The sequence below is a fragment of the Erythrolamprus reginae genome, chromosome 1 (assembly GCF_031021105.1).
Source record: "Erythrolamprus reginae isolate rEryReg1 chromosome 1, rEryReg1.hap1, whole genome shotgun sequence".
NCBI classification, from domain to species: domain Eukaryota; kingdom Metazoa; phylum Chordata; class Lepidosauria; order Squamata; family Dipsadidae; genus Erythrolamprus; species Erythrolamprus reginae.
In genome coordinates this window covers 417,248,732-417,273,174 of record NC_091950.1, presented here as the reverse complement: position 1 = coordinate 417,273,174, position 24,443 = coordinate 417,248,732, and the positions used below count along the sequence as shown (strand labels likewise).

General features: G+C 43.6%; 1 protein-coding gene across 7 annotated transcripts in view; it reads left to right on the top strand.

The window, feature by feature from the left end:
• The window catches only part of USP32 (ubiquitin specific peptidase 32), a 339,894-nt gene that overhangs the window by 290,429 nt on the left and 25,022 nt on the right, over window positions 1-24,443 (top strand). For all 7 annotated transcript variants that reach the window (XM_070735365.1, XM_070735361.1, XM_070735360.1 and 4 more), the window contains exons 20-25: window positions 2,521-2,659; window positions 6,526-6,631; window positions 10,176-10,349; window positions 14,263-14,437; window positions 18,443-18,594; window positions 21,807-21,921. In XM_070735365.1, the coding sequence (XP_070591466.1) occupies window positions 2,521-2,659; window positions 6,526-6,631; window positions 10,176-10,349; window positions 14,263-14,437; window positions 18,443-18,594; window positions 21,807-21,921 (861 nt within the window). The remainder of the gene's footprint in view (window positions 1-2,520; window positions 2,660-6,525; window positions 6,632-10,175; window positions 10,350-14,262; window positions 14,438-18,442; window positions 18,595-21,806; window positions 21,922-24,443) is intronic.

Here is a 24,443-nt window from a genome sequence, read left to right as displayed (position 1 = left end):
GGAACCTTCCCTTGGTCTTCCCGCCGCCCAGGCAAAGGGGAATCCCCAAGATCGCTTGCCGCTTGCCGCTTTGTAGCTTGGAGCCTTGCTTTGCCTCCTTCGCTGCAATAGGCAAGCGGCAAGCGATCTTGAGAAAGAGAGAGAAAGGAGGGCGACTTGCCAGTCCACGCCCCCCTGGATGAATAGCCTCGCATGGCCCCAGCGCCGGGCTCCGCTGTTGCCTCCGCCCCCATTCGGCTCTGCAGCTGAGAGGCCTTCCCGGCAGAGCCCTCCCCAACAGCTCCCGCCGCCAGCGCAAAAAAGAAAAGAAAAAAAAATCCCCAAAAGAGGCAGGCACAAAGCGGGGGCACAAGGGGAGCTGCCCGGCAGAGGTTGCTTTTTTTCTTCTCGTGGGCAAGTGGAGGGGGGGAGAGAGAAGGGAGGAAGAGAGTGTGAGAGAGGAAGAAAGAGAGAGAGAAATGATAGAAAAAAGGGGAGAAAAAAGAGAAATGAGAAAATGATTGAAGCATAGTGATAGGAAAGAAAGAGAAAGAGACAGAGAAGTGACTCTTGGTGATGACGTATGACGTCATCGGGTGGGAAAAACCGTGGTATAGCAAAAAAACCGTGGAGTACTTTTTAATTAATATTTTGTGAAAAACCGTGTTGTAGCGTTTCGCACTAATCGAGACCGTGCTAATCGAGGGATCACTGTATTTCTTTCTCCCTCCCACTTTCTCTCCCTTCCTCTTTCTTTCTCTCTCCTTCCTCTTTCTTTCTCTCTCTCTCCATCCCTTTCTTTCTCTTCCTTCTTTCCTCTCTTTTTTGCTCTCTTTCTCTCTCCCTCCCTACCTCCCTCTATGTCTTTCTCTCTCTCTCTTGCTTGCTTTCTCTCTCTCTCTTGCTCTCTCTCTCTCTTTCTTTCTTTCTCTTGTTCTCGCTCTCTCTCTTTCTTTCTCTCTTGTTCTCTTTCTCTCTCTCTCTCTCTTTCTCTCTGAGCTTCGCGGCACACCTGACCATGTCTCGCGGCACACTAGTGTGCCACGGCACACTGGTTGAAAAACACTGGTCTGGAGGACAGAAGGGAAAGGGGGGGACATGATCGAAACATTTAAATATGTTAAAGGGTTTAATAAGGTCCAGGAGGGAAGTGTTTTTAATAGGAAAGTGAACACAAGAACAAGGGGACACAATCTGAAGTTAGTTGGGGGAAAGATCAAAAGCAACATGAGAAAATATTATTTTACTGAAAGAGTAGTAGATCCTTGGAACAAACTCCCAGCAGACGTGGTAGATAAATCCACAATAACTGAATTTAAACGTGCCTGGGATAAACATATATCCATCCTAAGATAAAATACAGAAAATAGTATAAGGGCAGACTAGATGGACCACGAGGTCTTTTTCTGCCGTCAGACCTCTATGTTTCTATGTTTCTATTACTTGTGGACTTCAACTCCCAGAATTCCAGAGCCAATCATGCTACCTCAGGAATTCTGGGAGTTGAAGTCCACATGTCATAGAAGAGCCAACTTTGCCTATCCCTGAACAAAGAGAAGGACTAGTAGTGACAAGATAGCAGTCTTTCAATAGAATAGAATTAGAATAGAATAGAATAGAATTTTATTGGCCAAGTGTGATTGGACACACAAGGAATTTGTCTTGGTGCAGATGCTCTCAGTGTACATAAAAGAAAAAAGATACATTTGTCAAGAATCATGTGGTGCAACACTTAACGATTGTCATAGGGGTCAAATAAGCAATGAAGAAACAATCAATATTAATAAAAATCTTCGGATACAAGCAACAAGTTACAGCCATACAGTCCTAAGTGGGAGGAGAAGGATGATGGGAATGATGAGAAAAACTAGTAGAAATAGAATATTTGAGAGTCTGTCACTAAGAAGGGAGTCGACCTGTGCTCCAAAGCAGCAGAAGGCAGAAGAAGCAACGGGTGGAAACCAATCAAGGAGAGAACCAACCTAGAATTAAGGAGAAATTTCCAATGATCAGAACAATTAATCAGTGAAACAACTTGCCCCCAGAAGTTAAGGGTGATTCATCACTGAAGATTTAGACTTGTGCTAAATGGTATACTGTTACCTGCTTGGGCAAAGGGTTGGACTAAAAGACACACACACACACACACACACACACATACACACACAAATCCCTTCCAACTCTTCGGTTATTCTGCAGATTAAAGAGGATTAATTCTGGCTGCAAGTAATGCCACACACTGTTTTGAAAGCTCGCTTTTCATTTCTTTCTATGGGATTTAGGAGGGCTTAACTTATCAAGCTGTCACCTGTTTCGAAAACGATTCAGGGAAACGCGTGCGTCATCTCGCCTTTAAAGCAGCCCAGCCTTTAGCAGGTTTCTGAAAGTTGCCACATGGAAGGCTATGCGTAGCAGCCATAGGTAGAGGCCAACGCCCAGCCGGGCTTATAACTGAAGCCTTCCTCGCTTGCTCCTGTCTGAAATGTATTGAATGTTGAATGAATGTTCTCCTGATTTCCATAATTCCTTCCTTCCTCCCAGTTCCCACGGAAAAAGGGGCCACAGGCTTAAGCAATTTGGGGAACACGTGTTTCATGAATTCGAGCATCCAGTGCGTCAGTAACACGCAACCTCTTACCCGGTATTTCATCTCCGGACGACACCTGTATGAGCTGAACAGGTAGTTCTTAACTCTTGACTCAATTGAAATATGAACAGAAATATGGAATAGGGATTGAAATATGAACAGAAGCGGTTGTGATTGATTGATTGATTGATTGATTGATTGATTGATTGATTGAGTTAGTTAGTTAGTTAGTTAGTTAGTTAGTTAGTTAGTTAGTTAGTTATTAATTAGATTGCCATGCCCCTCTCCGTAGACTCGGGGCGGCTCACAACAATAACAAGAACAATGTAAAAAACAAATCTAATAATTTAAAAAACACTAAAAACCCCATTATTAAAAGGAAACACACACACAAACATTCCATGTATAAACTGTAAAGGCCCGGGGGAAATGTGTCAATTCCCCCATGCCTGATGGCAGAGATGGGTCTTAAGAACTTTACGAAAGGCAAGGAGGGTGGGGGCAGTTCTAATCTCCGGGGGGAGCTGGTTCCAGAGGGTCGGGGCCGCCACAGAGAAGGCTCTTCTCCTGGGTCCCGCTAAACGACATTGTTTAGTCGACGGGACCCAGAGAAGGCCAACTCTGTGGGACCTAACCGGTCGCTGGGATTCGTGCGGCAGAAGGCGGTCCCGGAGGTATTCTGGTCCGATGGTGTGTGTATGCATGCATGCGCGCTTACAGATAGTCTTCGACTTACAACTGTAATGGAGCCTGCCCATTACAGTCGTAAGTTGTGATCGCTGTAAACCAGATGATCACATTACCAAGCTGCTTTTAGGAACCTACTTTTTTTTCCCAAATAAAGTTTTTTTTAAATTTTTGTCCACATCAAAATCATACATGTCATCACATATACTTTCTAAACAAATCAATAAGCATATATTATCTTTTAAATACATTAAAATTATTTACGGGACCGTCTCTTGCCGCATTATTATTATTATTATTATTATTATTATTATTATTATTATTATTATTATTATTATTTATTGGATTTGTATGCCGCCCCTCTCCGTAGATTTGGGGTGGCTAACAACAATGATAAAAACAACATGTAACAATCCAATACTAAAACAACTAAAAAACCCTTATGATAAAACCAAACATTCAGGCAAACATACCATGCATAAATTGTAGAAGCCTAGGGGGAAGGAATATCTCAGTTCCCCCATGTCTGAGGGCAGAGGTGGGTTTTAAGGAGCTTACGAAAGGCGAGGAGGGTGGGGGCAATTCTGATCTCTGGGGGGAGCTGATTCCAGAGGGCCGGGGCCGCCACAGAGAAGGCTTTTTCCCTGGGTCCTGCCAAACAACATTGTTTAGTTGACGGGACTCAGAGAAGGCCCACTCTGTGGGACCTAACTGGTCGCTGGGATTCGTGCGGCAGAAGGCGGTCCCGGAGATACCTCCCACAGACCAATAAAAGCACATAGAGTTGGCCACCTTCAGGTCCCGTCGACTAAGCAATGCAGGTGGGCGGGACCGCGAGGGAGGGCCTTCTCTGTTGCCCCCGCGGTTCTATGGAATCAACTCCCTCCCCAGTGTCTGTACTGCTCCCACCCTACTGGCCTTCTGTAAGGCCACGAAGACCTGGCTTTGCCAGCAGGCCTGGGGGCCATGAATTAACAACCATCCTGGCCAAATCGTATGAATGATATGCATACATATTGTATTTTGTATTTGTATTTATTAGATTTGTATGCCGCCCCTCTCCGAAAACTCGGGGCGGCTAACAACAATATAAAAAAACAATGTAAACAAATCTAATATTCAAAACAATCTAAAAAACCCCAATTTAAAGAACCACTCATACATACCTATTGTAGTGATTGGTTAATTATGGGTTTTTAATCAGGGTTTTATAGTTTTTAGATGGTAAATTTGACTTTGTATTGTTGTTGTAAGCCGCCCCGAGTCCTTCGGGATTGCGCGGCATAGAAGTCGAATTAAATAAATAATAAATAAATAAAATAATAACCTAATTTACCTTCAAATTCTAATTAATAATATTCATTCTATCTTTTACTTTCCTCTCCCCACTCCATTCTTTCTATCTCAGGTGGCTGCTCTACTTCTAATGCCTACTTTTTTACTCCTTCTCTTTCTCCCTTCTCCTTCTTTCTTCTCAACCTCTTTCTTCTCTTCCTCCCCTTCTAATCTCTCTCCTTTCTCTCTTTCTGTCCTACTTCCTCCTACACCTCCTAAATCCCTCCCTGAGTGCATAATTCTAATTCAATTACATATCAGACTGAAAAGCTACTCTAAATTTTAACTTTCTATAATAGTTTTTACTTCTTAATGCCATATTAATTTTATTCATATTTTATCCTTAAGTATATGTTACATTTTTTTTTAGATATATAGTGTTTTACATATTATATCATTTCAGAATATAATTATTACTTGTATGGTTGTTGTGCTTAAATTCTAAGATACTTTATACAGAGCTGCCCCTAGTTCCCCCTCCCTCCCCATTGAACTTTTATTATTTTTATTATTATTTATTAGATTTGTATGCCGCCCCTCTCCGTAGACCTAACAATTCTATTTTCCCTTTGGATAACAAGCTTATGGCATCAGCGGTTATCACACCTTTGTTCTATCATACAATTAATCTAAAGTCAGATTGGTTTGACCTTGGTTTTATCTTGGAATGATTTTAAGAACATCTTGTTTATTTACTACCATTATTATTATTATTGTTATTGTTTTTGGGTTTTTTCCCCTTGTCTCTACCCAGTCATAAAAATTTTCCCAGATTTCATAATATTTTGATTCTTCTTTATTTCTAAGTTTTTGGGTTAATCTGTCCATTTCTGCACAGTCATATATTTTTTTTATCATTTCTCTTTCTGATGCTGTTTCTTCTTTTTTCCAATTTTGAGCTATTGTAATTCTTATAGAATAGAATAGAATAGAATAGAATTTTTATTGGCCAAGTGTGATTGGACACACAAGGAATTTGTCTTGGTGCATATGCTCTCAGTGTACATAAAATAAAATATACATTTGTCAAGAATCATGTGGTACAACACTTAATGATTGTCATAGGGGTCAATAAGCAATGAAGAAGCAATATTAATAAAAATCTAAGGATATAAGCAACAAGTTACAGTCATACAGTCAACATGGGAGGAAATGGGTGAAAGGAATGATGAGAAAAACTAGTAGAATAGAAGTGCAGATTTAGTAGAAAGTCTGACAGTGTTGAGGGAATTATTTGTTTAGTAAAGTTCGGGGAAAAACTGTTCTTGTGTCTAGTTTTCTTGGTGTGCAGTGCTCTGTAGCGATTATTGCAGTAATCATATGTTGTATCAGATAATAATGGTCTTTTTTAAGTTTTTGATTTATTATGCCCAAAAGAAAGGTCTCTGGTTTTAATCTCAGTTTAATTGTGGTAATATCGAAAATCCATCCTTGGAGTTTTTTCCATGTCTTTTTTATTTGGGGACATGTCCACCATAAATGAAAAAGGGTCCCATTTTTATTGTTACACTTCCAACAATTTGGTTTCAAATTTGGGAATATTTTGGCTTGTCCGGCTGGTGCTAAATGCCATATGTAAAACATTTATTTATTTATAAATTTATGTTACTTATCTAATGCTTCCTCCTTTGTCTAATTTTGTCATCTGAATTACACCAATTGTTTCTCAACTCCTTTCATCCCATTCATTTTAAATTTAGTAACTGAATCTTTATCTATATTCTTTTTCAAACCAATCATAAAATTTCACCCAGACATTATAAAATTCGGAATCCTCCTTATCTTTAATTTTCATTGTCAAGACTATTCATTTTCACACAGTCCATTATCTTCTTAAGCTTTTCTCTCTTGGAAGGTATTCTGTTCAGTGTCCAGTTTTGCGCATACACTATTCTGGTATTCCATATTGACAGAACGAATCCTGTTCTTAATTCCAGGACAAATCCAATAGGAATGAAGGGGCATATGGCTAAATGCTACGGTGATTTGATTCAAGAACTGTGGAGCGGGACCCAAAAGAACATCGCTCCTCTCAAGTTGCGGGTAAGCCCCCAAGTTTCTTACTCCTCTGCAGCTTCATTCCGAAATGGGGAATTTAAGAAAAATCACGTATTTCTTGACATATGTTAGAATGTCTAGATAATAAACCTTCAACAAACTTTAGGTAGAGTTAATGTAGCAATGTGGGTTAGTCAGCCAATGAATCAGACTTAGTACAAAACAGAACAATATTATTATATTATATTATAATATTATTATTTACAAATAGGCAAATAAGCACTAGTAGTTGCGCAGTCCAAATATCATACACATATAATACTAATAATGGTTTACAAACCATGTTAAGGCACCCAGCAAATACAAATACAGTCATACCTCGTCTTACGAACCTAATTGGTCCCAGGGGGAGGTTCGTAAGACAAAAGGTTCGTAAGACGAAACATTGTTTCCCATCAGAAACAATGTAAAGTCATTTAATCCGTGCAACAACAAAAAAAAACCACACAAAAAAACTCTGCCGCCCGGCTGTCACCTTTTAAAACAGCCGGGGGGCTTCCCAGCAGCCTCCCGAAGCTGAACGCCAAACCCGAACTTCCAGGTTTGGCTTCGGGAGGCTGCTGGGAAGCCGCCCGGCTGTTTTAAAAGGTGACAGCCGGGCGGCGCGGCTTCCCAGCGGCCTCCCGAACCCGAACTTTTGCCGAACTTCCGGGTTCGACGTTCGGGAGGCCGCTGGGAAGCCCCGCCGCCCGGCTATCACCTTTTAAAACAGCCGGAGGGCTTCCTAGCAGCCTCCCGAACGCCGAACCCGGAAGTTCGGGTTTGGCGTTCGTAACACGAAAAAAGTTCGTAAGAAGAGGCAAAAATTTTCTGAACCCCGGGTTTTATCTCGGGTTGTTCGTAAGACAAGGGGTTCGTATCTTGAGGTACCACTGTACTGTATCTCTAGTAAACAACTCTCCCCAAGAGGAACGGCATTGGCTCCCTCTTGTGGCCAACCAGCAAATGTTTCTTAAAGGTACAGTCTTAAACTGACATTTGTTAGCTCCTGTATTGCAACACACAACATAGTTACATACAGTATATTAACAACATATACAGACATGAAAGTAAGTCACCTTATAATGGAATTTCCAATCAATTTCAAAAGTCCCATTTTCTGAGAAATGTATGGGGACAAATTCTCCTAGACAATGCATATTATTTTCCCGTGGATCAGAGGAGAAGGGAAGAATGCTTTGCAAACCGGGTGAAATGATTTTAATTTAGTGGGTGGGGGAGCACACACAGACGTGGTAACTGCTTCCTTGAAATCATTCCAGTATATTGTGTCACAACATTCACACATGGTGCTATAATAAGCCAAAGGAGGCACAGGGGTCTAGCGGTTTGGATTTCTGCAGTATGGCTGCTCTCGGCTGCCATAGAAATGGGGTGGGGGCATGGGCATTTGGGATGGGGAAGTGAGCTGGTGTGTAGTAGTCCCATGAGAAGTGGAAGGGTGGTTTGCACTCATGAGTTATGGCGCTGCTGAATGGAGTTGTTTATACTCCATCAAGGCCAACCGTCCTGAGACTCCAGATGTGAGAAATACCTGCAGAGGTGCTTTCCCATAACATCATACTAGACATTGCTTGGAATCTTAGTACTGGACCCGGGGGGGAGGGATTTGGGGTGTCTTTCAGTTTGTAACTTTCACACATTTTGAATCAGATCATGCCTTGCTCTCGCTGTTATCATTTCAAACTTAGTAAAAGTACCTCTTCTCTAATCCAACGGAGTTGGGGGTTTTCTTTCTTGAGTTTTGAGCGGAGGCAGGCTTGACACTGTTGTAATTGGCTCGGGCCCAGCTCCTGCCCCAAGGAATGTGGAGGTGGATGCAGGGGAAACATCAACATGTCATAGGCCTGTTTTATTGCCGACAGAGTCAGGTAGTGCAGTTTCCTCGGACGAAGAAGAAGGTGGGGGAGACTTGGAAGAGGGGGGCTTGGCACACAGCTCAAGAAGCCAATCTCCATTATCTTCGGTCGATTCGGATGAGGAAGTGTTAGACCCACGCAGGCGCAGAATTATGCATCAAAGAGACCAATTGAAGAAATATTACAGGAGATAAGAGAGGCAACCTGTGTTTGGGTGGGGCTCCAGCAATTAGAGCTGCTGATATAAATAGCAGCATGCTGGCTTGGCCATTGTGGAAGATTATCTGATTGTTGTTTCTTCAGGACCGTGCCTTGCTGTTCCCGGACTTTGTTTGTTGATTTTTCACGACTTTGAAACCAAAGCAGGGCAAAGTGTGTGTGTCTCATTTTGTGGAAGAAGGAGAGCTGTGACGTTTCTTCACAGCTGCTAGCTAAGTACTTAAGGACTGATTAAGGGGATTATACAGCCTACAAGGTTGTTTTGGGACGAGTGCTCTTTGCAATACAAAAAGGGTGCTTTGTTTCTTTTGAATTTCGTGATAAAGAACATTGTTTTAGAACTTTCAAGTGTGTGTGTGTCTGAAATATTTACCCTTGAATTTTTGGGAGACTCATTATTATTATTATTATTATTATTATTATTATTATTATTATTATTATTATTTAGATTTGTATGCCGCCCCTCTCCATAGACTCATACCATAGAGTCCAGCAGAACAGACACTAGGCTTGTCAACCAGAGGTTTGGTAGTTCAAGATCCAAGCACCATGTGACAGGGTGTGTTCTTGCCCCAGTTCTTAGCACAGTGATGGTGAACATTTTTTCCCTTGGGTGCTGAAAGCATATGTGTGCACGCTGTCGCACGCACACGAATGCCCACACCCATAGTTCAATGCCTGGGGAGGGCAAAAACAATCCCCCCTTCGAGGCCTGCTGGAGACCAAAAATGGCCCATTTCCTGACTTCCAGTGGACCTAGTGGACTTCCCTGGAGCAGAAAGGCCTCATCCCGCTGTTCCTGGAAGCCCTATGATAGCCAAAAATGCCCTCCCAGAACCTGCACATGAGCCGAAAATCAGCCGGTCAGCACTCACATGCACATTGGAGCTAAGCTAGGGCAACAGCTCGTGTGCCATCAGATATGGCTCCAGGTGCCACCTATGGCATTCGTGCCATAGGTTCGCCATCACTGTCCTAGCAGTTTGAAAGCTTGCAAATGTGAGTAGATGAATAGGTACCACTGAAAGTAGATGAATAGGTACCATTGAAAAAAACCAAATAAAAAAAAAATTAAAATGAAAGAAAAATAGCTGGCAGGGGAAAAAAAGAATAGGTACCACTGTACCTACAACAGGTGGGAAGGTAACAGCATTCCATGTGCCTTGGCGTATATTCATAACCATAACATAACTACAGAAGCATCTTCGGACAACTCTAGCTCCCTTGGCTCTGAATCAGAGATGAAGACTGTCCTTTAGACCTGGACACAACTGGACAGGGAAAACCTTTACCTACAATTCACTGATTTCATCCATAATGTTAAGCCGTGATATACCTAAGGATAGCCCCTTGCATTCGCATGCACAATCAGCATTGTGCAATTAACTTAACCCATGATTACCCTCCTCACTGTTCTTAACCCCCATTGGGTCCGCTTTGCTTTGTTACAGTGGACGATAGCTAAATATGCCCCGAGGTTTAATGGCTTCCAACAGCAAGACTCTCAGGAGCTCTTAGCTTTTCTCCTGGATGGGCTCCACGAGGACCTGAACCGAGTCCATGATAAGCCATACGTTGAGCTGAAGGACAGCGATGGCCGGCCAGATTGGGAGGTCGCGGCAGAGGTGAGTGATTTGGGCCAATGCATGGCCCTCTCTGGTTTTGAATGCAGATTTTGGGAGGGGTGTTTTAAAGCATGTTGAGGATTCTCTGGGAGCTTGTATTTTTATAGTATTTTATTCTTATTGTATACTTGTTTTGCATAGTTTTATCATTTTTAATATTGGGAGTCGTCTGGAGTCACCTTCTGGTGAGATGAGTGGAAGAGAGGGAGAGAAAGAGAGAGAGCGGTGGAGCGTAGGGAGAGGGAGAGAAAGAGAGAGAGCGGTGGAGCGTAGGGAGAGGGAGAGAAAGAGAGAGAGCGGTGGAACGTAGGGAGAGAGAGAGAAAGAGGAGAGGGGAAAGGGAATGTAGGAAGGGAAGGAATGAAAAATATAGGAAAGGAAAATATAGGAAAGGAAGGAAAGAGAAATATAGGAATGGAAAGAAAGGAAAATATCGGAAAAGAAGGAAAGAAAAATGTAGGAAGGGAAGGAAAGGAAAATGTAAGAAGGAAAGGAAAATGTAAGAAAGGAAGAAATGAAAAATATAGGAAAGAAAAATGTAGGAAATGAAGGAAAGAAAAATGTAGGAAAGGAAGGAATGGAAAATGTAGGAAAGGAAGGAAAGGAAAATGTAGGAAATGAAGGAAAGAAAAATGTAGGAAAGGAAGGAATGGAAAATGTAGGAAAGGAAGGAAAGGAAAATATAGGAAATGAAGGAAAGAAAAATATAGGAAAGGAAGGAAAGAGAAATGTAGGAAAGGAAGGAATGGAAAATGTAGGAAAGGAAGGAAAGAAAAATGTAGGAAATGAAGGAAAGAAAAATATAGGAAAGGAAGGAAAGAGAAATGTAGGAAAGGAAGGAATGGAAAATGTAGGAAAGGAAGGGAAGGAAAATATAGGAAATGAAGGAAAGAAAAATATAGGAAAGGAAGGAAAGAGAAATGTAGGAAAGGAAGGAATGGAAAATGTAGGAAAGGAAGGAAAGGAAAATATAGGAAATGAAGGAAAGAAAAATATAGGAAAGGAAGGAAAGAGAAATGTAGGAAAGGAAGGAATGGAAAATGTAGGAAAGGAAGGGAAGGAAAATATAGGAAATGAAGGAAAGAAAAATATAGGAAAGGAAGGAAAGAAAAATATAGGAAAGGAAGGAAAGAAAAATGTAGGAAAGGAAGGAATGGAAAATGTAGGAAAGGAAGGAAAGGAAAATATAGGAAATGAAGGAAAGAAAAATATAGGAAAGGAAGGAAAGAGAAATGTAGGAAAGGAAGGAATGGAAAATGTAGGAAAGGAAGGAAAGGAAAATATAGGAAATGAAGGAAAGAAAAATATAGGAAAGGAAGGAAAGAGAAATGTAGGAAAGGAAGGAATGGAAAATGTAGGAAAGGAAGGGAAGGAAAATATAGGAAATGAAGGAAAGAAAAATATAGGAAAGGAAGGAAAGAGAAATGTGGGAAGGAAAGAAAAATATAGGAAAGGAAGGAAAGAAAAATGTAGGAAAGGAAGGAATGGAAAATGTAGGAAAGGAAGGAAAGGAAAATATAGGAAATGAAGGAAAGAAAAATATAGGAAAGGAAGGAAAGAGAAATGTAGGAAAGGAAGGAATGGAAAATGTAGGAAAGGAAGGAATGGAAAATGTAGGAAAGGAAGGAAAGAAAAATGTAGGAAAGGAAGGAAAGTAAAATATAGGAAAGGAGAATGTAGGAAGGGAAGGAAAGGAAAAGAAATTTAAAAGAAAAGAATGGAACTAATTTTCATTCTCTCAAAGAATGAAAACCCAAAGCTCTCATGGTCCACCAGTAGCTGAGCTGTGATTTGAGACAATAACCTCCATCATCCCAAAACTTCAGCATTCCCTGCAGATAATGATAGTCCAGAGGAAGTTTGCTTACACTGTGAACATCACGTGGCTGAATGAAAAAAAGAATCAAACTTTTGCATGAAAAAACCAAAACTATCACAAAATGTTTGCTTTGTCATTAACATGCTGGTTTTCTACAAATAAGGATGGGCTGATGGTGAGGATAATGCCCCTCCTTATTTTCCATCTGTGATGGCTTAGTGGTTAGAATGCAGTACTGCAGGCTACTTCTGCTGAAGCTTGGCAGTTCAAATCTCACCAGCTCAAGGTTGACTCAGTCTTCCTTCCTTCCTTCCTTCCTTCCTTCCTTCCTTCCTTCCTTCCTTCCTTCCTTCCTTCCTTCCTTCCTTCCTCCCTCCCTCCCTCCCTCCCTCCCTCCCTCCCTCCCTCCCCCCCCCCCTTCCTTCCTTCCTTCCTTCCATCCTCCCTCCCTCCTTCCTTCCTTCCTTCCTTCTTTCCTTCCTTGGTTGGTAAAATGAAGTCCCAGATTTTTGGGGGAAAGATGCTGATTCTGTAAACAGTTTAGAGAGGGATGTAAAGCACTGTGAAGCGGTATGTAAGACTATGACTCTATGGAATGAACTCCCCTCCGATGTCCGTACTGCTCCCACCCTACTGGACTTCCCTACTGGTAGACCTAACAACTATCATGGCCAAATTGCATGAATGATTAGTATGCATGTTGTTGTGATTGCTTAATTTATGGGTTTTTAATTAGGGTTTTATTGTGTTTTAGATCTTAAATTTGACTTCTTTGTATTGTTTTGCATTTACATTGTTGTTGTAAGCCGCCCTGAGTCTTTCAGCATTGGGTGGCATAGAAGGAAGGAAGGATGGCTGGATGGATAGATTAGATAGATAGATAGATAGATAGATAGATAGATAGATAGATAGATAGATAGATAGATAGATAGATAGATAGATAGATAGATAGATTAGATAGATAGATAGATAGATAGATAGATAGATAGATAGATAGATTAGATAGATAGATTAGATAGATAGATAGATAGATAGATAGATAGATAGATAGATAGATAGATAGATAGATAGATAGATGATAGATAGATAGGGTGGGCGGGCAGACAGACAATAATAATAATAATAATAATAATTATTATTATTATTATTATTATTATTATTATTATTATTTATTAGATTTGTATGCCACCCCTCTCCAAAGACTCGGGGCAGCTCACAACAATAATAAAAACAATATTATAGTAGAACAAATCTAATATTAAAAAACATATAAAACCCTATCATTATTTAAAAAACCAAACATACCAAACATAAAACAAAGTATAAAAGAGCCTGGGGGAAAGGTGTCTCAACTCCCCCATGCCTGGCGGTATAAGTGAGTAGTTTACGAAAGACAGGGAGGGTGGGGGCAATTCTAATCTCCGGGGGGAGTTGATTCCAGAGGGCCGGGGCTGCCACAGAGAAGGCTCTTCCCCTGGGGCCCACCAAACGACATTGTTTAGTCGACGGGACCCGGAGAAGGCCAACTCTGTGGGACCTTATCGGTCACTGGGATTCGTGCGGTAGCAGGCGGTTCCGGAGGTACTCTGGTCCAATGCCATGTAGGGCTTTAAAGGTCATAACCAACACTTTGAATTGTGACCGGAAACTGATTGGCAGCCAATGCAAGCCACGGAGTGTTGTGGAAATGTGGGCGAATCTTGGAAGCCCCACAATGGCTGTCGCGGCTGCGTTCTGCACGATCTGAAGGTTCCGAACACTTTTCAGAGTTAGCCCCATGTAGAGAGCGTTGCAGTAATTGAACCTCGAGGTGATGAGGGCATGAGCGACTGTGAGCAGTGACTCCCTGTCCAAATAGGTGCACCAGATAGATAGATAGACAAAACAGTCTTCCATCATACTGTCCCCTCCCCTCTCTGCGGCCTGAAGTAAGCTACGCCTATGTGACCTCTCTCTTCTCTGAGACTCAATTCCCCTCCATCTGATAGCACCCAATCTCACTCTACCTTCTGAAATTTTCACCTTTTTGTTCAGGTCGCTCACTTTTCTTCAACGGTTTTTATTTGATTGGATCTCCTTTTCCTTTCGTTTCAGGCCTGGGAGAACCATTTGAGAAGGAACCGCTCCATTGTGGTCGACCTGTTCCACGGGCAGCTGAGGTCTCAGGTGAAATGCAAGACCTGCGGGCACATCAGTGTCCGTTTCGACCCTTTCAACTTCTTATCGCTGCCTCTTCCAATGGACAGTTACATGCACATAGAAATAATAGGTGAGTGGGGAATCTCGAGTTTGCTTTCCTTGGTGGGGTGGTTGGTGGGGGAAATGGGCTCCATTTTGGCTATTGGAAAATACCACTCTAACCAGTTATATCACCTATTCCACACAATTTATTTTAAATTCTTTTTTAAAAAAAATATTTTTATTGAATACAGTGGTCCCCCCAGTTTCGCGCTCTCGGTCATTGCTAATCGCTATATCGCGATTTTTCCACCCGGAAGTAAAAACACCATCTGCGCATGCGCGCCTCTTTTATCTATGGCCACGCATGCGTAGATGGTGGAGTTTGCGTTCCCCGGGCAGATCAGCTGCTGGGCGGCTTCCCTGGGTCTTCCCCCTCTTGCTGGCGGGAGGGCGAGCGGCGGGCATCAGCGAGGAGCCGGGGTTTCCCCTTTGTGTGGGCGGCCAGTAAGACCCCAGCGCCGCTTCCCAGCTGAGTCCCGAAGCCAAACGCGGAAGTTCGCCTTTGCCGTCTGGCTTCAGGACTCAGCTGCTGCAAGCGAGGAGCCGGGCGGGCAGGCGAACGGGCAAGCGGCAAGCGATCTTGGGGTTTCCCCGTTGCCTGGGCAACGGGGAAACCCCATCTTCGGCTCCTCGCTGCTGCTGCGCTGCGGAGCAGATCAGCTGTTGGGCGGCCAAAGGGGTCTTCCCCGCCGCCCACACGCAAACTCCACCATCTGCGCATGTGCGGCCATGGAAAACAGGACGCGCATGCGCAGGTGGTGTTTTTACTTCCGTGCCGCTACATCGCGAGTTTACGATTATCGCGCGGGGTCTTGGAACGGAACCCTCGCGATAATCGGGGGATCACTGTATATACATTAAAAACAGGGTACAGAAAAGCAAAGGGGATATATATAATGTACATTCTAACATTTATAATTTACTTATATAGTACACGTAGGTGGGGAAGGAGAAAAGAAGAAAGGTAGGGGGTTTGGGAAGAAGGGACCGGACCAGAATATCTCCGGGACCGCCTTCTGCCGCACGAATCCCAGCGACCGGTTCGGTCCCACAGAGTTGGCCTTCTCCGGGTCCCGTCGACTAAACAATGTCGTCTGGCGGGACCCAGGGGAAGAGCCTTCTCTGTGGCGACTCCGACCCTCTGGAACCAGCTCCCCCCTGAGATTAGGATTGCCCCCACCCTCCTTGCCTTTTGCAAACTCCTTAAAACCCACCTCTGCTGTCAGGCATGGGGGAACTGAAACATCTCCCCCTTGCCCATGTTGTTTTGGTGTTAGATTGATTGTGTGCTTGTTTTTTAATATTCTGGGGTTGTTTTTATGAATTTTTAGCTTAAAATTGTAATTGGATTGGTGGGTATTGGATTTGTTATTATGTATTGTTTTTATCTTGTTGTGAGCTGCCCCGAGTTTTCGGAGAGGGGCGGCATATAAATCCAATAAATCTAATCTAATCTAATCTATATAAGGGGAAGGGGGATAGGAAATTGGAGCAAAAGAAGAGTAGTAAGAAGAGAAAGCCAGCGTTACAGCTGGGGCTTTCATGCTTTGCGGCCTGTGGTTTAAACACATAGGTAGTGTAGATTTCCCTAAAGTTTTGTCCATATGTTTTGGATGTAATTGTTAGTGCCAATACGTATCAGTGGTTTAAGGGTTTGGGTTTTTTTGTAATTTAAAGTTAGTATCAATCGATGTTTACAGTTTGTCGTTTCAATTTGGGCAGCTCTTTCCATCTGGGATGTTACAAATTCAATTCAATGAAAATAATGCTGGGAGGGACCTTGGAGGTCTTCGAGTCCAGTCTCCTGCTCAAGCAGGAGACCCTATATGCCATTTCAGGCAAGTGGCTGTCCAGTCTCTTCTTAAAACCTCCAGTGATGGAGCACCCAGGATTTCTAGTGGCGAGCAATTCCACTGGCTAATTATCCTCACTGTTAGGAAGTTTCTCCTTATTTATTATTTAGTTATTAATCAGATTTGTATGCCGCCCCTCTCCGTAGACTCGGGGCAGCTAACAACAATAATAATACAATGTAAACAAATCTAATATTTAAGTTAATTTAAAAAACCCCAATTTAAGAAACCAATCATACATACTGACATACCATGCATAAATTTTATAAGCCTAGGGGGAAGGGAAAGTCTCAATTTCCCCATGCCTGACGACAGAGGTGGGTTTTAAGGAGCTTACGAAAGGCAAGGAGGGTGGGGGCAACTCTGATATCTGGGGGGAGTTGGTTCCAAAGGGTCGGGGCCGCCACAGAGAAGGCTCTTCCCCTGGGTCCCGCCAAACAACATTGTTTAGTTGACGGGACCCGGAGAAGGCCAACTCCGAGAGACCTAACTGGTCGCTGGGATTCGTGCGGCAGAAGGCGGTCCCGGAGATATTCTAGTCCGGTGCCATGAAGGGCTTTATAGGTCATAACCAACATTTTAACTCCAGGTTGTTTCTCTCCTTGATTAGTTTTCACCCATTGCTCTTTGTCCTGCCTTTTGGTGCTTTGGAGAATATCTGGACTCTCTCTTCTTTGTGGCAGCCCTTTAAATACTAGAATCCTGCTACCATGTCCCCCCCCTTGTCCTTCTTTTCTCAATTCTGCAACCATTCTTCATGTTTTAGTCTCCAGGCCTTTAATCGTTCTTCTTAATATTTATTTACAAGTAGTCCTCAACTTATAACCATTCATTTGGTGACCATTCAGATTTAGCCTTGCCTTGGAGTTCCAGCAACAATCTGGTCATTTCTGCACATTCCAGTATTTGGATTACAAAATTAAAAATTGATGGGGTTGACTCCTTTTTCCAATCTTGTGCGTATAGTATTCTGGCCGCCATCATAACGTGTAAAATTATTTGTCTATCCTCTTAGATAGATCCTTCTCTCTAAGGATGCCCAAAAGAAAAAGCTCGGGTTTTATTTATTTTTATTTATTTATTTATTTTGTCCAATACATAATACACATTGAAGAGAAAGATATGTGATAATATAAGTTAAGAAAAGAGTAGAAGATAAGATATTAAAGTATAGGTGAATATATTTGAAATGAAGAAAAGATAAATGAGATAAGGAGAGACAATTGGACAGGGGACGGAAGGCACATTGGTGCACTTATGCACACCCCTTACTGACCTCTAAGGAACCTGGAGAGGTCAATCGTGGATAGTCTAAGGGAGAAATGTTGGGGGTTAAGGGTTGACACGCTTCGACAACTCGGTTGCTGAAGTCATATTTTTTACAGTCAAGTTTGGAGCGGTTAATATTAAGTTTGAATCTGTTGCGTGCTCTTGTGTTGTTGCTATTGAAGCTGAAATAGTCATTGACAGGTAGAGTGTTGCAGCATATGATCTTGTGGGCAATACTTAGATCGTGTTTTAGGCAATGTAGTTCTAAGCTTTCTAGACCTAGGATTGATAGTCTGCTTTCGTAGGGTATTCTGTTTCGAGTGGAGGAGTGAAGGGCTCTTGTGGTGAAGTATTTTTGGACATTTTCAAAAGTGTTGATGTCCGAGATGTGGTATGGGTTCCAGACAGATGAACTGTATTCAAGGATGGGTCTGGTAAAAGTTTTGTAGGCTCTTGTGAGTAGTGTGAGATTGCCTGAGCAGAAGCTGCGGAGGATCAGGTTAACATCTCTAGAAGCCTTTTTGGCAATATTGTTGCAGTGGGCTTTGGCACTTAGATCATTTGATATTAGTATTCCAAGGTCTTTTATTGAGTAGGGGTTGGCTGTGAGATTTTTTAGAGAAATAGTTTTAAATATAATTTGTTCCAGATAGTTTTTTGATTTTTAACCAAAAGCTTTTGGCACTGGGGCAGGTACACCATAGGTGGTAGTACATTCCTACTACGTGGCATGTTTTAATTTTTTTACTGTAGGCTGCCCAGAGTCTCCTCTCTGTGAGGGGTGATGGGCAGTTCCAAAATGTGATAAAGAAATAAAACGAAAGAAATAAAAGGAAAAGCTTTTCCTAAAAACACGTCCTTTCTCCCTTTGTCTCTCCCCCTCTTTTCCTTTTTTTCCTGTCGTCTTCAAGTAACTAAGCTGGATGGCACGACTCCCGTCCGATACGGACTCAGGCTGAATATGGACGAAAAATACTCTGACTTGAAGAAGCACCTGAGTGAACTTTGTGCCCTGAAGGCCGATCAGATCCTGCTTGCAGAAGTACACAGTTCGAACATAAAGGTAACGATGCATCTGCAACTGAAGGGGAGAATTGACCACTCCATCGGTCAACTGTACATTTCAATGAAACCCTAAGGAGACAAGAGGAGGGAAATGAAAATGTACAGTGGTACCTCGTCTTACGAACGCCTCTTCTAACAAACTTTTCGAGATACGAACCCGGTGTTTAAGATTTTTTGGCCTCTTCTTCCGAATTATTTTCATCTTAGGAAGGCAAGCTACTGCTGCTGGGATGAAGGGGTTTCTTTTTTTTTTTCTTTTTTGAAGAAAGAAAAGGGAGGGGTGGCTTGGAGGGGGAAAGACTTTGCATTAACAAATCTAGGAGAACGGAGTGCTTGCAGAGGCACTGAAAGGGTGTCTTTTGAAGAAAGAAAAGGGAGGGGCGGCTTGGAGAGGGAAAGACTTTGCATTAACAAAAGCAGGAGAACAGTGTGCTTGCAGAGGCACTGAAAGGGTGTCTTTTGAAGAAAGAAAAGGGAGGGGCGGCTTGGAGGGGGAAAGACTTTGCATTAACAAAAGCAGGAGAACAGCGTGCTTGCAGAGGCACTGAAAGGGTGTCTTGAAGAAAAAAGGGAGGGGTGGCTTGGAGGGGGAAAGACTTTGCAGAGAACAGCGTGCTTGCAGAGGCACTGAAAGGGTGTCTTTTGAAGAAAAAAAAGGGAGGGGCGCCCCCCTTGCCTTTCTTCCTTCCCACTCACCCTTTAGCCTAGCCTTGCTTCTTCCACCCGCCCCCTTTCGCTGCTCCTCCCTGCCCTCTGTTCACCTCCCTTCTGAAGTTTGGGATTTTCCTGAAGGATTTGCACGCATTATTTGCTTTTACATTGATTCCTATGGGAAACATTGTTTCATCTTATGAACTTTTCACCTTACGAACCTTGTCCTGGAACCAATTAAGTTCGTAAGACAAGGTATCACTGCATTTGTCTCCTACAAAACCTTAGAACCTTCCTTCCTATTTTTCCCACCACAATAACAACCATGTGAGGTGGGTTGCATCTGAGAAAGAGAGTGACTGGCCCAAAGTCATCCTTCCAGCTTTCATGCGTAAGGCAGGGCTACAACTCCCAGTTTTCTGGTGATTGGCTCAGAGTCACCCAGCTGGATTTCATACCTAAGGCATGACTGGAACTCACCATCTCCTGGTGATTGGCCTAAAGTTCCCTAGCCAGTTTTCATGCCTAAGGTGGGACTAGAATTCATTGTCGCCTGGTGATTGGCCTAAAGTCCCCCAAGTGGCTTTTATGCCTAAGGCAAAACTAGAAGTCGCTGTCTCCTGGAGATCGGCCTAAAGACCCCAGCCAGCTTTCATGTCCAAGGCAGAACTAGAACTCACAGTCTCCTGCTTTCTAGCTTGGTGCCTTAACATAGAGACCCTAACAACAGGATTTTACTGTCCTGCAGTTTACAGAAGATCTAGAGCAGTGATGGCAAACCTTTTTTCTTCGGGTGCCAAAAGAGCGTGCGTGCGCACTATCGTGCATGTGCGAGTGCCCACACCCTTAATTCAATGCCTGGGAATGGTGAAAACAGCTTCCCCCACCACCTGGAGGCCCTCTGGAGGCCAGAAACAGCTTGTTTCCAAACTTCTGGGGGGCCAAGTAGGCTCATGTTTCACCCTTCCCAGGCTCCAAAGGTTTCCCTGGATCTGGGAGAGGGTAAAAACACCTGCCCAATCTTACCAGAGATTAGATTAGATTAGATTAGATTTATTGGATTTATATGCTGCCCCTCTCCGCAGACTCGGGGCGGCTCACAACAATGGCAAAACAGTACATAGTGACAAATCTAATACAGTGGTACCTCATCTTACGAACGCCTCTTCTAACGAACTTTTCAAGATACGAACCTGGTGTTTAAGATTTTTTTGCCTCTTCTTCTGAACTATTTTCACCTTATGAACCCAAGCAGCTGCTGCTGGGATGAAGGGGTTTCTTTTTTTCCCCTTTTTTGAAGAAAGAAAAGGGAGGGGCGGCTTGGAGGGGGAAAGACTTTGCAGAAAACAGGGTGCTTGCAGAGGCACTGAAAGGGTGTCTTTTGAAGAAAGAAAAGGGAGGGGCGCCTTTCTTCCTTCCCACTCACCCTTTAGCCTAGCCTTGTTTCTTCCACCCGCCCCCTTTAGCTGCTCCTCCCTGCCCTCTGTTCGCCTCCCTTCTAAAGTTTGGGATTTTCCTGAAGGATTTGCACACATTATTTGCTTTTACATTGATTCCCATGGGAAACATTGTTTCATCTTACGAACTTTTCACCTTACGAACCTCCTGGAACCAATTAAGTTCGTATCATGAGGTACCACTGTATTTAGCAATCTAAATTACAGTTTTAGGTTAAAAAATTCATAAAAGCAACCCCAATATATATATAAAAAAAGCACACAATCAATCATACACCAAAACAACATGGGCAAGGGGGAGATGTTTCAATTCCCCCACGCCTGACGGCAGAGGTGGGTTTTAAGGAGTTTACGAAAGGCAAGGAGAGTGGGGGCAATCCTAATCTCAGGGGGGAGCTGGTTCCAGAGGGTCGGAGCCACCACAGAGAAGGCTCTTCCCCTGGGTCCCGCCAGACGCCATTGTTTAGTCGACGGGACCCGGAGAAGGCCAACTCTGTGGGACCTAACCGGTCGCTGGGATTCATGCGGCAGAAGGCGGTCCCGGAGATATTCTGGTCCGGTGCCCTGAAGGGCTAGAATCCAAAAACGCCCTCCCAGAGTCTCTGTGCAAGCCAAAAATCAGCTGTTTGGCACACATATGAACGTTGGAGCTGAGCTAAGGCAACGGCTTGTGTGCCAGCAGATATGGCTCCGCGTGCCCTCCGTGGCACCTGTGCCATAGGTTTTCCATCACTGATCTAGAGAATTCAACTTGAGTTTAAAGAGAAAGGTTTGCCTCGACGGGCCCAGCCTGTCCTTCGATCTGAAGTGCTGTGTCTAAAGAGAAGCACTCACAGAAGTGGCTGTGTCACATGGGCTCCCCTGTCCTTTGCAATTCTCCTATCAGCTGCTTCTGTTCTGTTGAAAACAGTTTTTCCTTCCCTCCCTGTGTTTCTGAAACCAGCGGAGAAAGTGATTTCGTTTGCTGTCGGTTGGGGCACCAAATGCCTCAGCATCCTCTACAGCTCTTTGAAGTATCATATGATTTATTCATTGTTCCTGGCTTTAATCTCTTGTGTTGCTGCTGTTGTTTCTCTCCCCCCCACCCCCAAATTTCCCAAAGAACTTTCCACAAGACAACCAAAAAGTCCGGCATTCGACGACTGCTTCTTTGTGTGCTTTCGAAGTACCGATTCCCGGCTCTCCCACTTCGGCTTCTTCAAGTCCCTTGCAAACAGGTAGGAGGAAATGCCTTGGTTCCACTGTCATCCCCATCTCCTGTGCCCCCCCCCCCCAAATCCTCAAAAGGCTGGGAGTTTTGTCTGACAAATTGGCAGCGTGGCGGTTTAGTTTAGTTTAGTTTTATTGGATTTATATGCCGCCCCTCTCCGAAAACTCGGGGCGGCTAACAGCAATCATAAACAGTACACAATAATAATCCAATACTAAAAGCAAATTAAAAACCCCTTAATATAAAAAAAATAAAAGAAAACCAACCAAACATACATACAGACATACCATACATACAATTGTAACGGCCTAGGGGGAGAAGGAATCTTAATTCCCCCTTGCCTGGCGGCAGAGGTGGGTTTTAAGTAGCTTGCGAAAGGCAAGGAGGTTGGGGGCAATTCTAATCTCTGGGGGGAGTTGGTTCCAGAGGGCTGGGGCCGCCACTGAGAAGGCTCTTCCCCTGGGTCCCGCCAAGCGGCATTGTTTAGTTGACGGGACCCAGAGAAGACCCACTCTGTGGGACCTAACTGGTCGCTGGGATTCGTGCGGCAGAAGGCGGTCCCGGAGATAGTCTGGTCCAGTGCCATGAAGGGCTTTATAGGTCATAACCAACACTTTGAATTGTGACCGGAAACTGATCAGCAACCAATGCAGACTGCAGAGTGTTGGTGTGACAAGGGCATATTTAGGGAAGCCCATGACTGCTCTCGCAGCTGCATTCTGCACGATCTGAAGTTTCCGAACACTCTTCAAAGGGAGCCCCATGTAGAGAGGTTGCTGTTGCTTAGCATCGGGAGTGAAAGTGAAGCTCTTAACTTTCATTCCCGACTGAATTGCTTAAAGCTGAGTAAAATGCAGGAAGGATGGGAACTGATTGGCATAAAAGTTCCTATGGGAAGATATTCTCTTTGTGTTTCTCTCAACCAATGGCTCTGCCGTGGAAAACCAACTTTGCCCTTCTCTTTCCCTTTTCCCATCTTCTCTTCCTTCTTCTCCCTTTCTCCTCTTCCTCCCCTTCCTCCCCCATTTTCTCCCTCCCCATCTTCCTTCTCCTCGCCTTCTTTCCTCCTCCTCTTCTTCCTTCTTCTCCCTTTCTCACTATTCCTGTTCCTCCTTTCTCTTCTTCTCCTCCACTTCTTCTTCTTCCTTTCCCCTCCTTCTCTTCCTTCTCCCTTTCTCTCTCCTCCTCTTCCTCCTCCCTTTTCTCCATCTTTCTCTCCTCTTCCTTCTCCTCTCCTTCTCTCCTCCGTCTCATCTTCCACTTCTCCCTTCCTCCTCTTCCTTTTCCTTATTCCTCCTCCTCTTTTCCATATCTTTCTCTTCTTGTCCGCCTATTCCTTCTTCTCCCTTTCCCCTCCTCCTCTTCCTCCCCCTTTTCTCCCTCCCCATCTTCCTTCTCCTCGCCTTCTTTCCTCCTCCTCTTCTTCCTTCTTCTCCCTTTCTCACTACTACTCTTCCTCCTCCTTTCTCTTCTCCTCCTCCACTTCTTCCTTTCCCCTCCTTCTCTTCCTTCTCCCTTTCTCTCTCCTCCTCTTCCTCCTCCCTTTTCTCCATCTTTCTCTTCCTTCTCCTCTCCTTCTCTCCTCCTTCTCATCTTCCACTTCGCCCTTCCTTCCTCTTCCTTTTCCTTATTCCTCCTCCTCTTTTCCATATCTTTCTCTCCTTGTCTGCCTATTCCTTCTTCTCCCTTTCCCCTCCTTCTCTTCCTCCCCCTTTTCTCCCTCCCCATCTTGCTTCTCCTCGCCTTCTTTCCTCCTCCTCTTCTTCCTTCTTCTCCCTTTCTCACTACTACTCTTCCTCCTCCTTTCTCTTCTCCTCCTCCACTTCTTCCTTTCCCCTCCTTCTCTTCCTTCTCCCTTTCTCTCTCCTCCTCTTCCTCCTCCCTTTTCTCCATCTTTCTCTTCCTTCTCCTCTCCTCTCCTCCTTCTCATCTTCCACTTCTCCCTTCCTTCCTCTTCCTTTTCCTTATTCCTCCTCCTCTCTTCCAGATCTTTCTCTCCTTGTCCGCCTATTCCTTCTTCTCCCTCTCCCCTCCTCCTCTTCCTTCTCCCTTCCTCCTTCCTCCTCTCCCTCCTCCCTTTCCCTCCTCTTTCTCTCCATTTCCTTCTCCCCTCTTTTCTCTTCTTTCTTCTCCCTTTCCTCCCTCTCCTCCCCCTCCTCCACTTTAGCACTCTTGGGACTGGCACAATCAGAATATAGTTTGTGAATGAAGAACATTTCACAAATACTTGCTACAGAATCCAGCTATTCTGACTGCAGAATCTGGGGGAACTAACTTAATCTTCTTCACATACAGTTTTATTCTATGCCGAAGAAGCCCAGCTGGAGAACAAAAGTCAGTTTGTTCTCGTTTTATTTTATTTTTTTTATAAAGGTTTTTATTTATAAAACATATCCATAAGACAATAAGACCAACAGTTTGTTGTGAGCTGCACCGAGTCTTCGGAGAGGGGCGGCATATAAATCTAATAAATTTATTTATTTATTTATTAATTTATTAGATTTGTATGCCGCCCCTCTCCGAAGACTC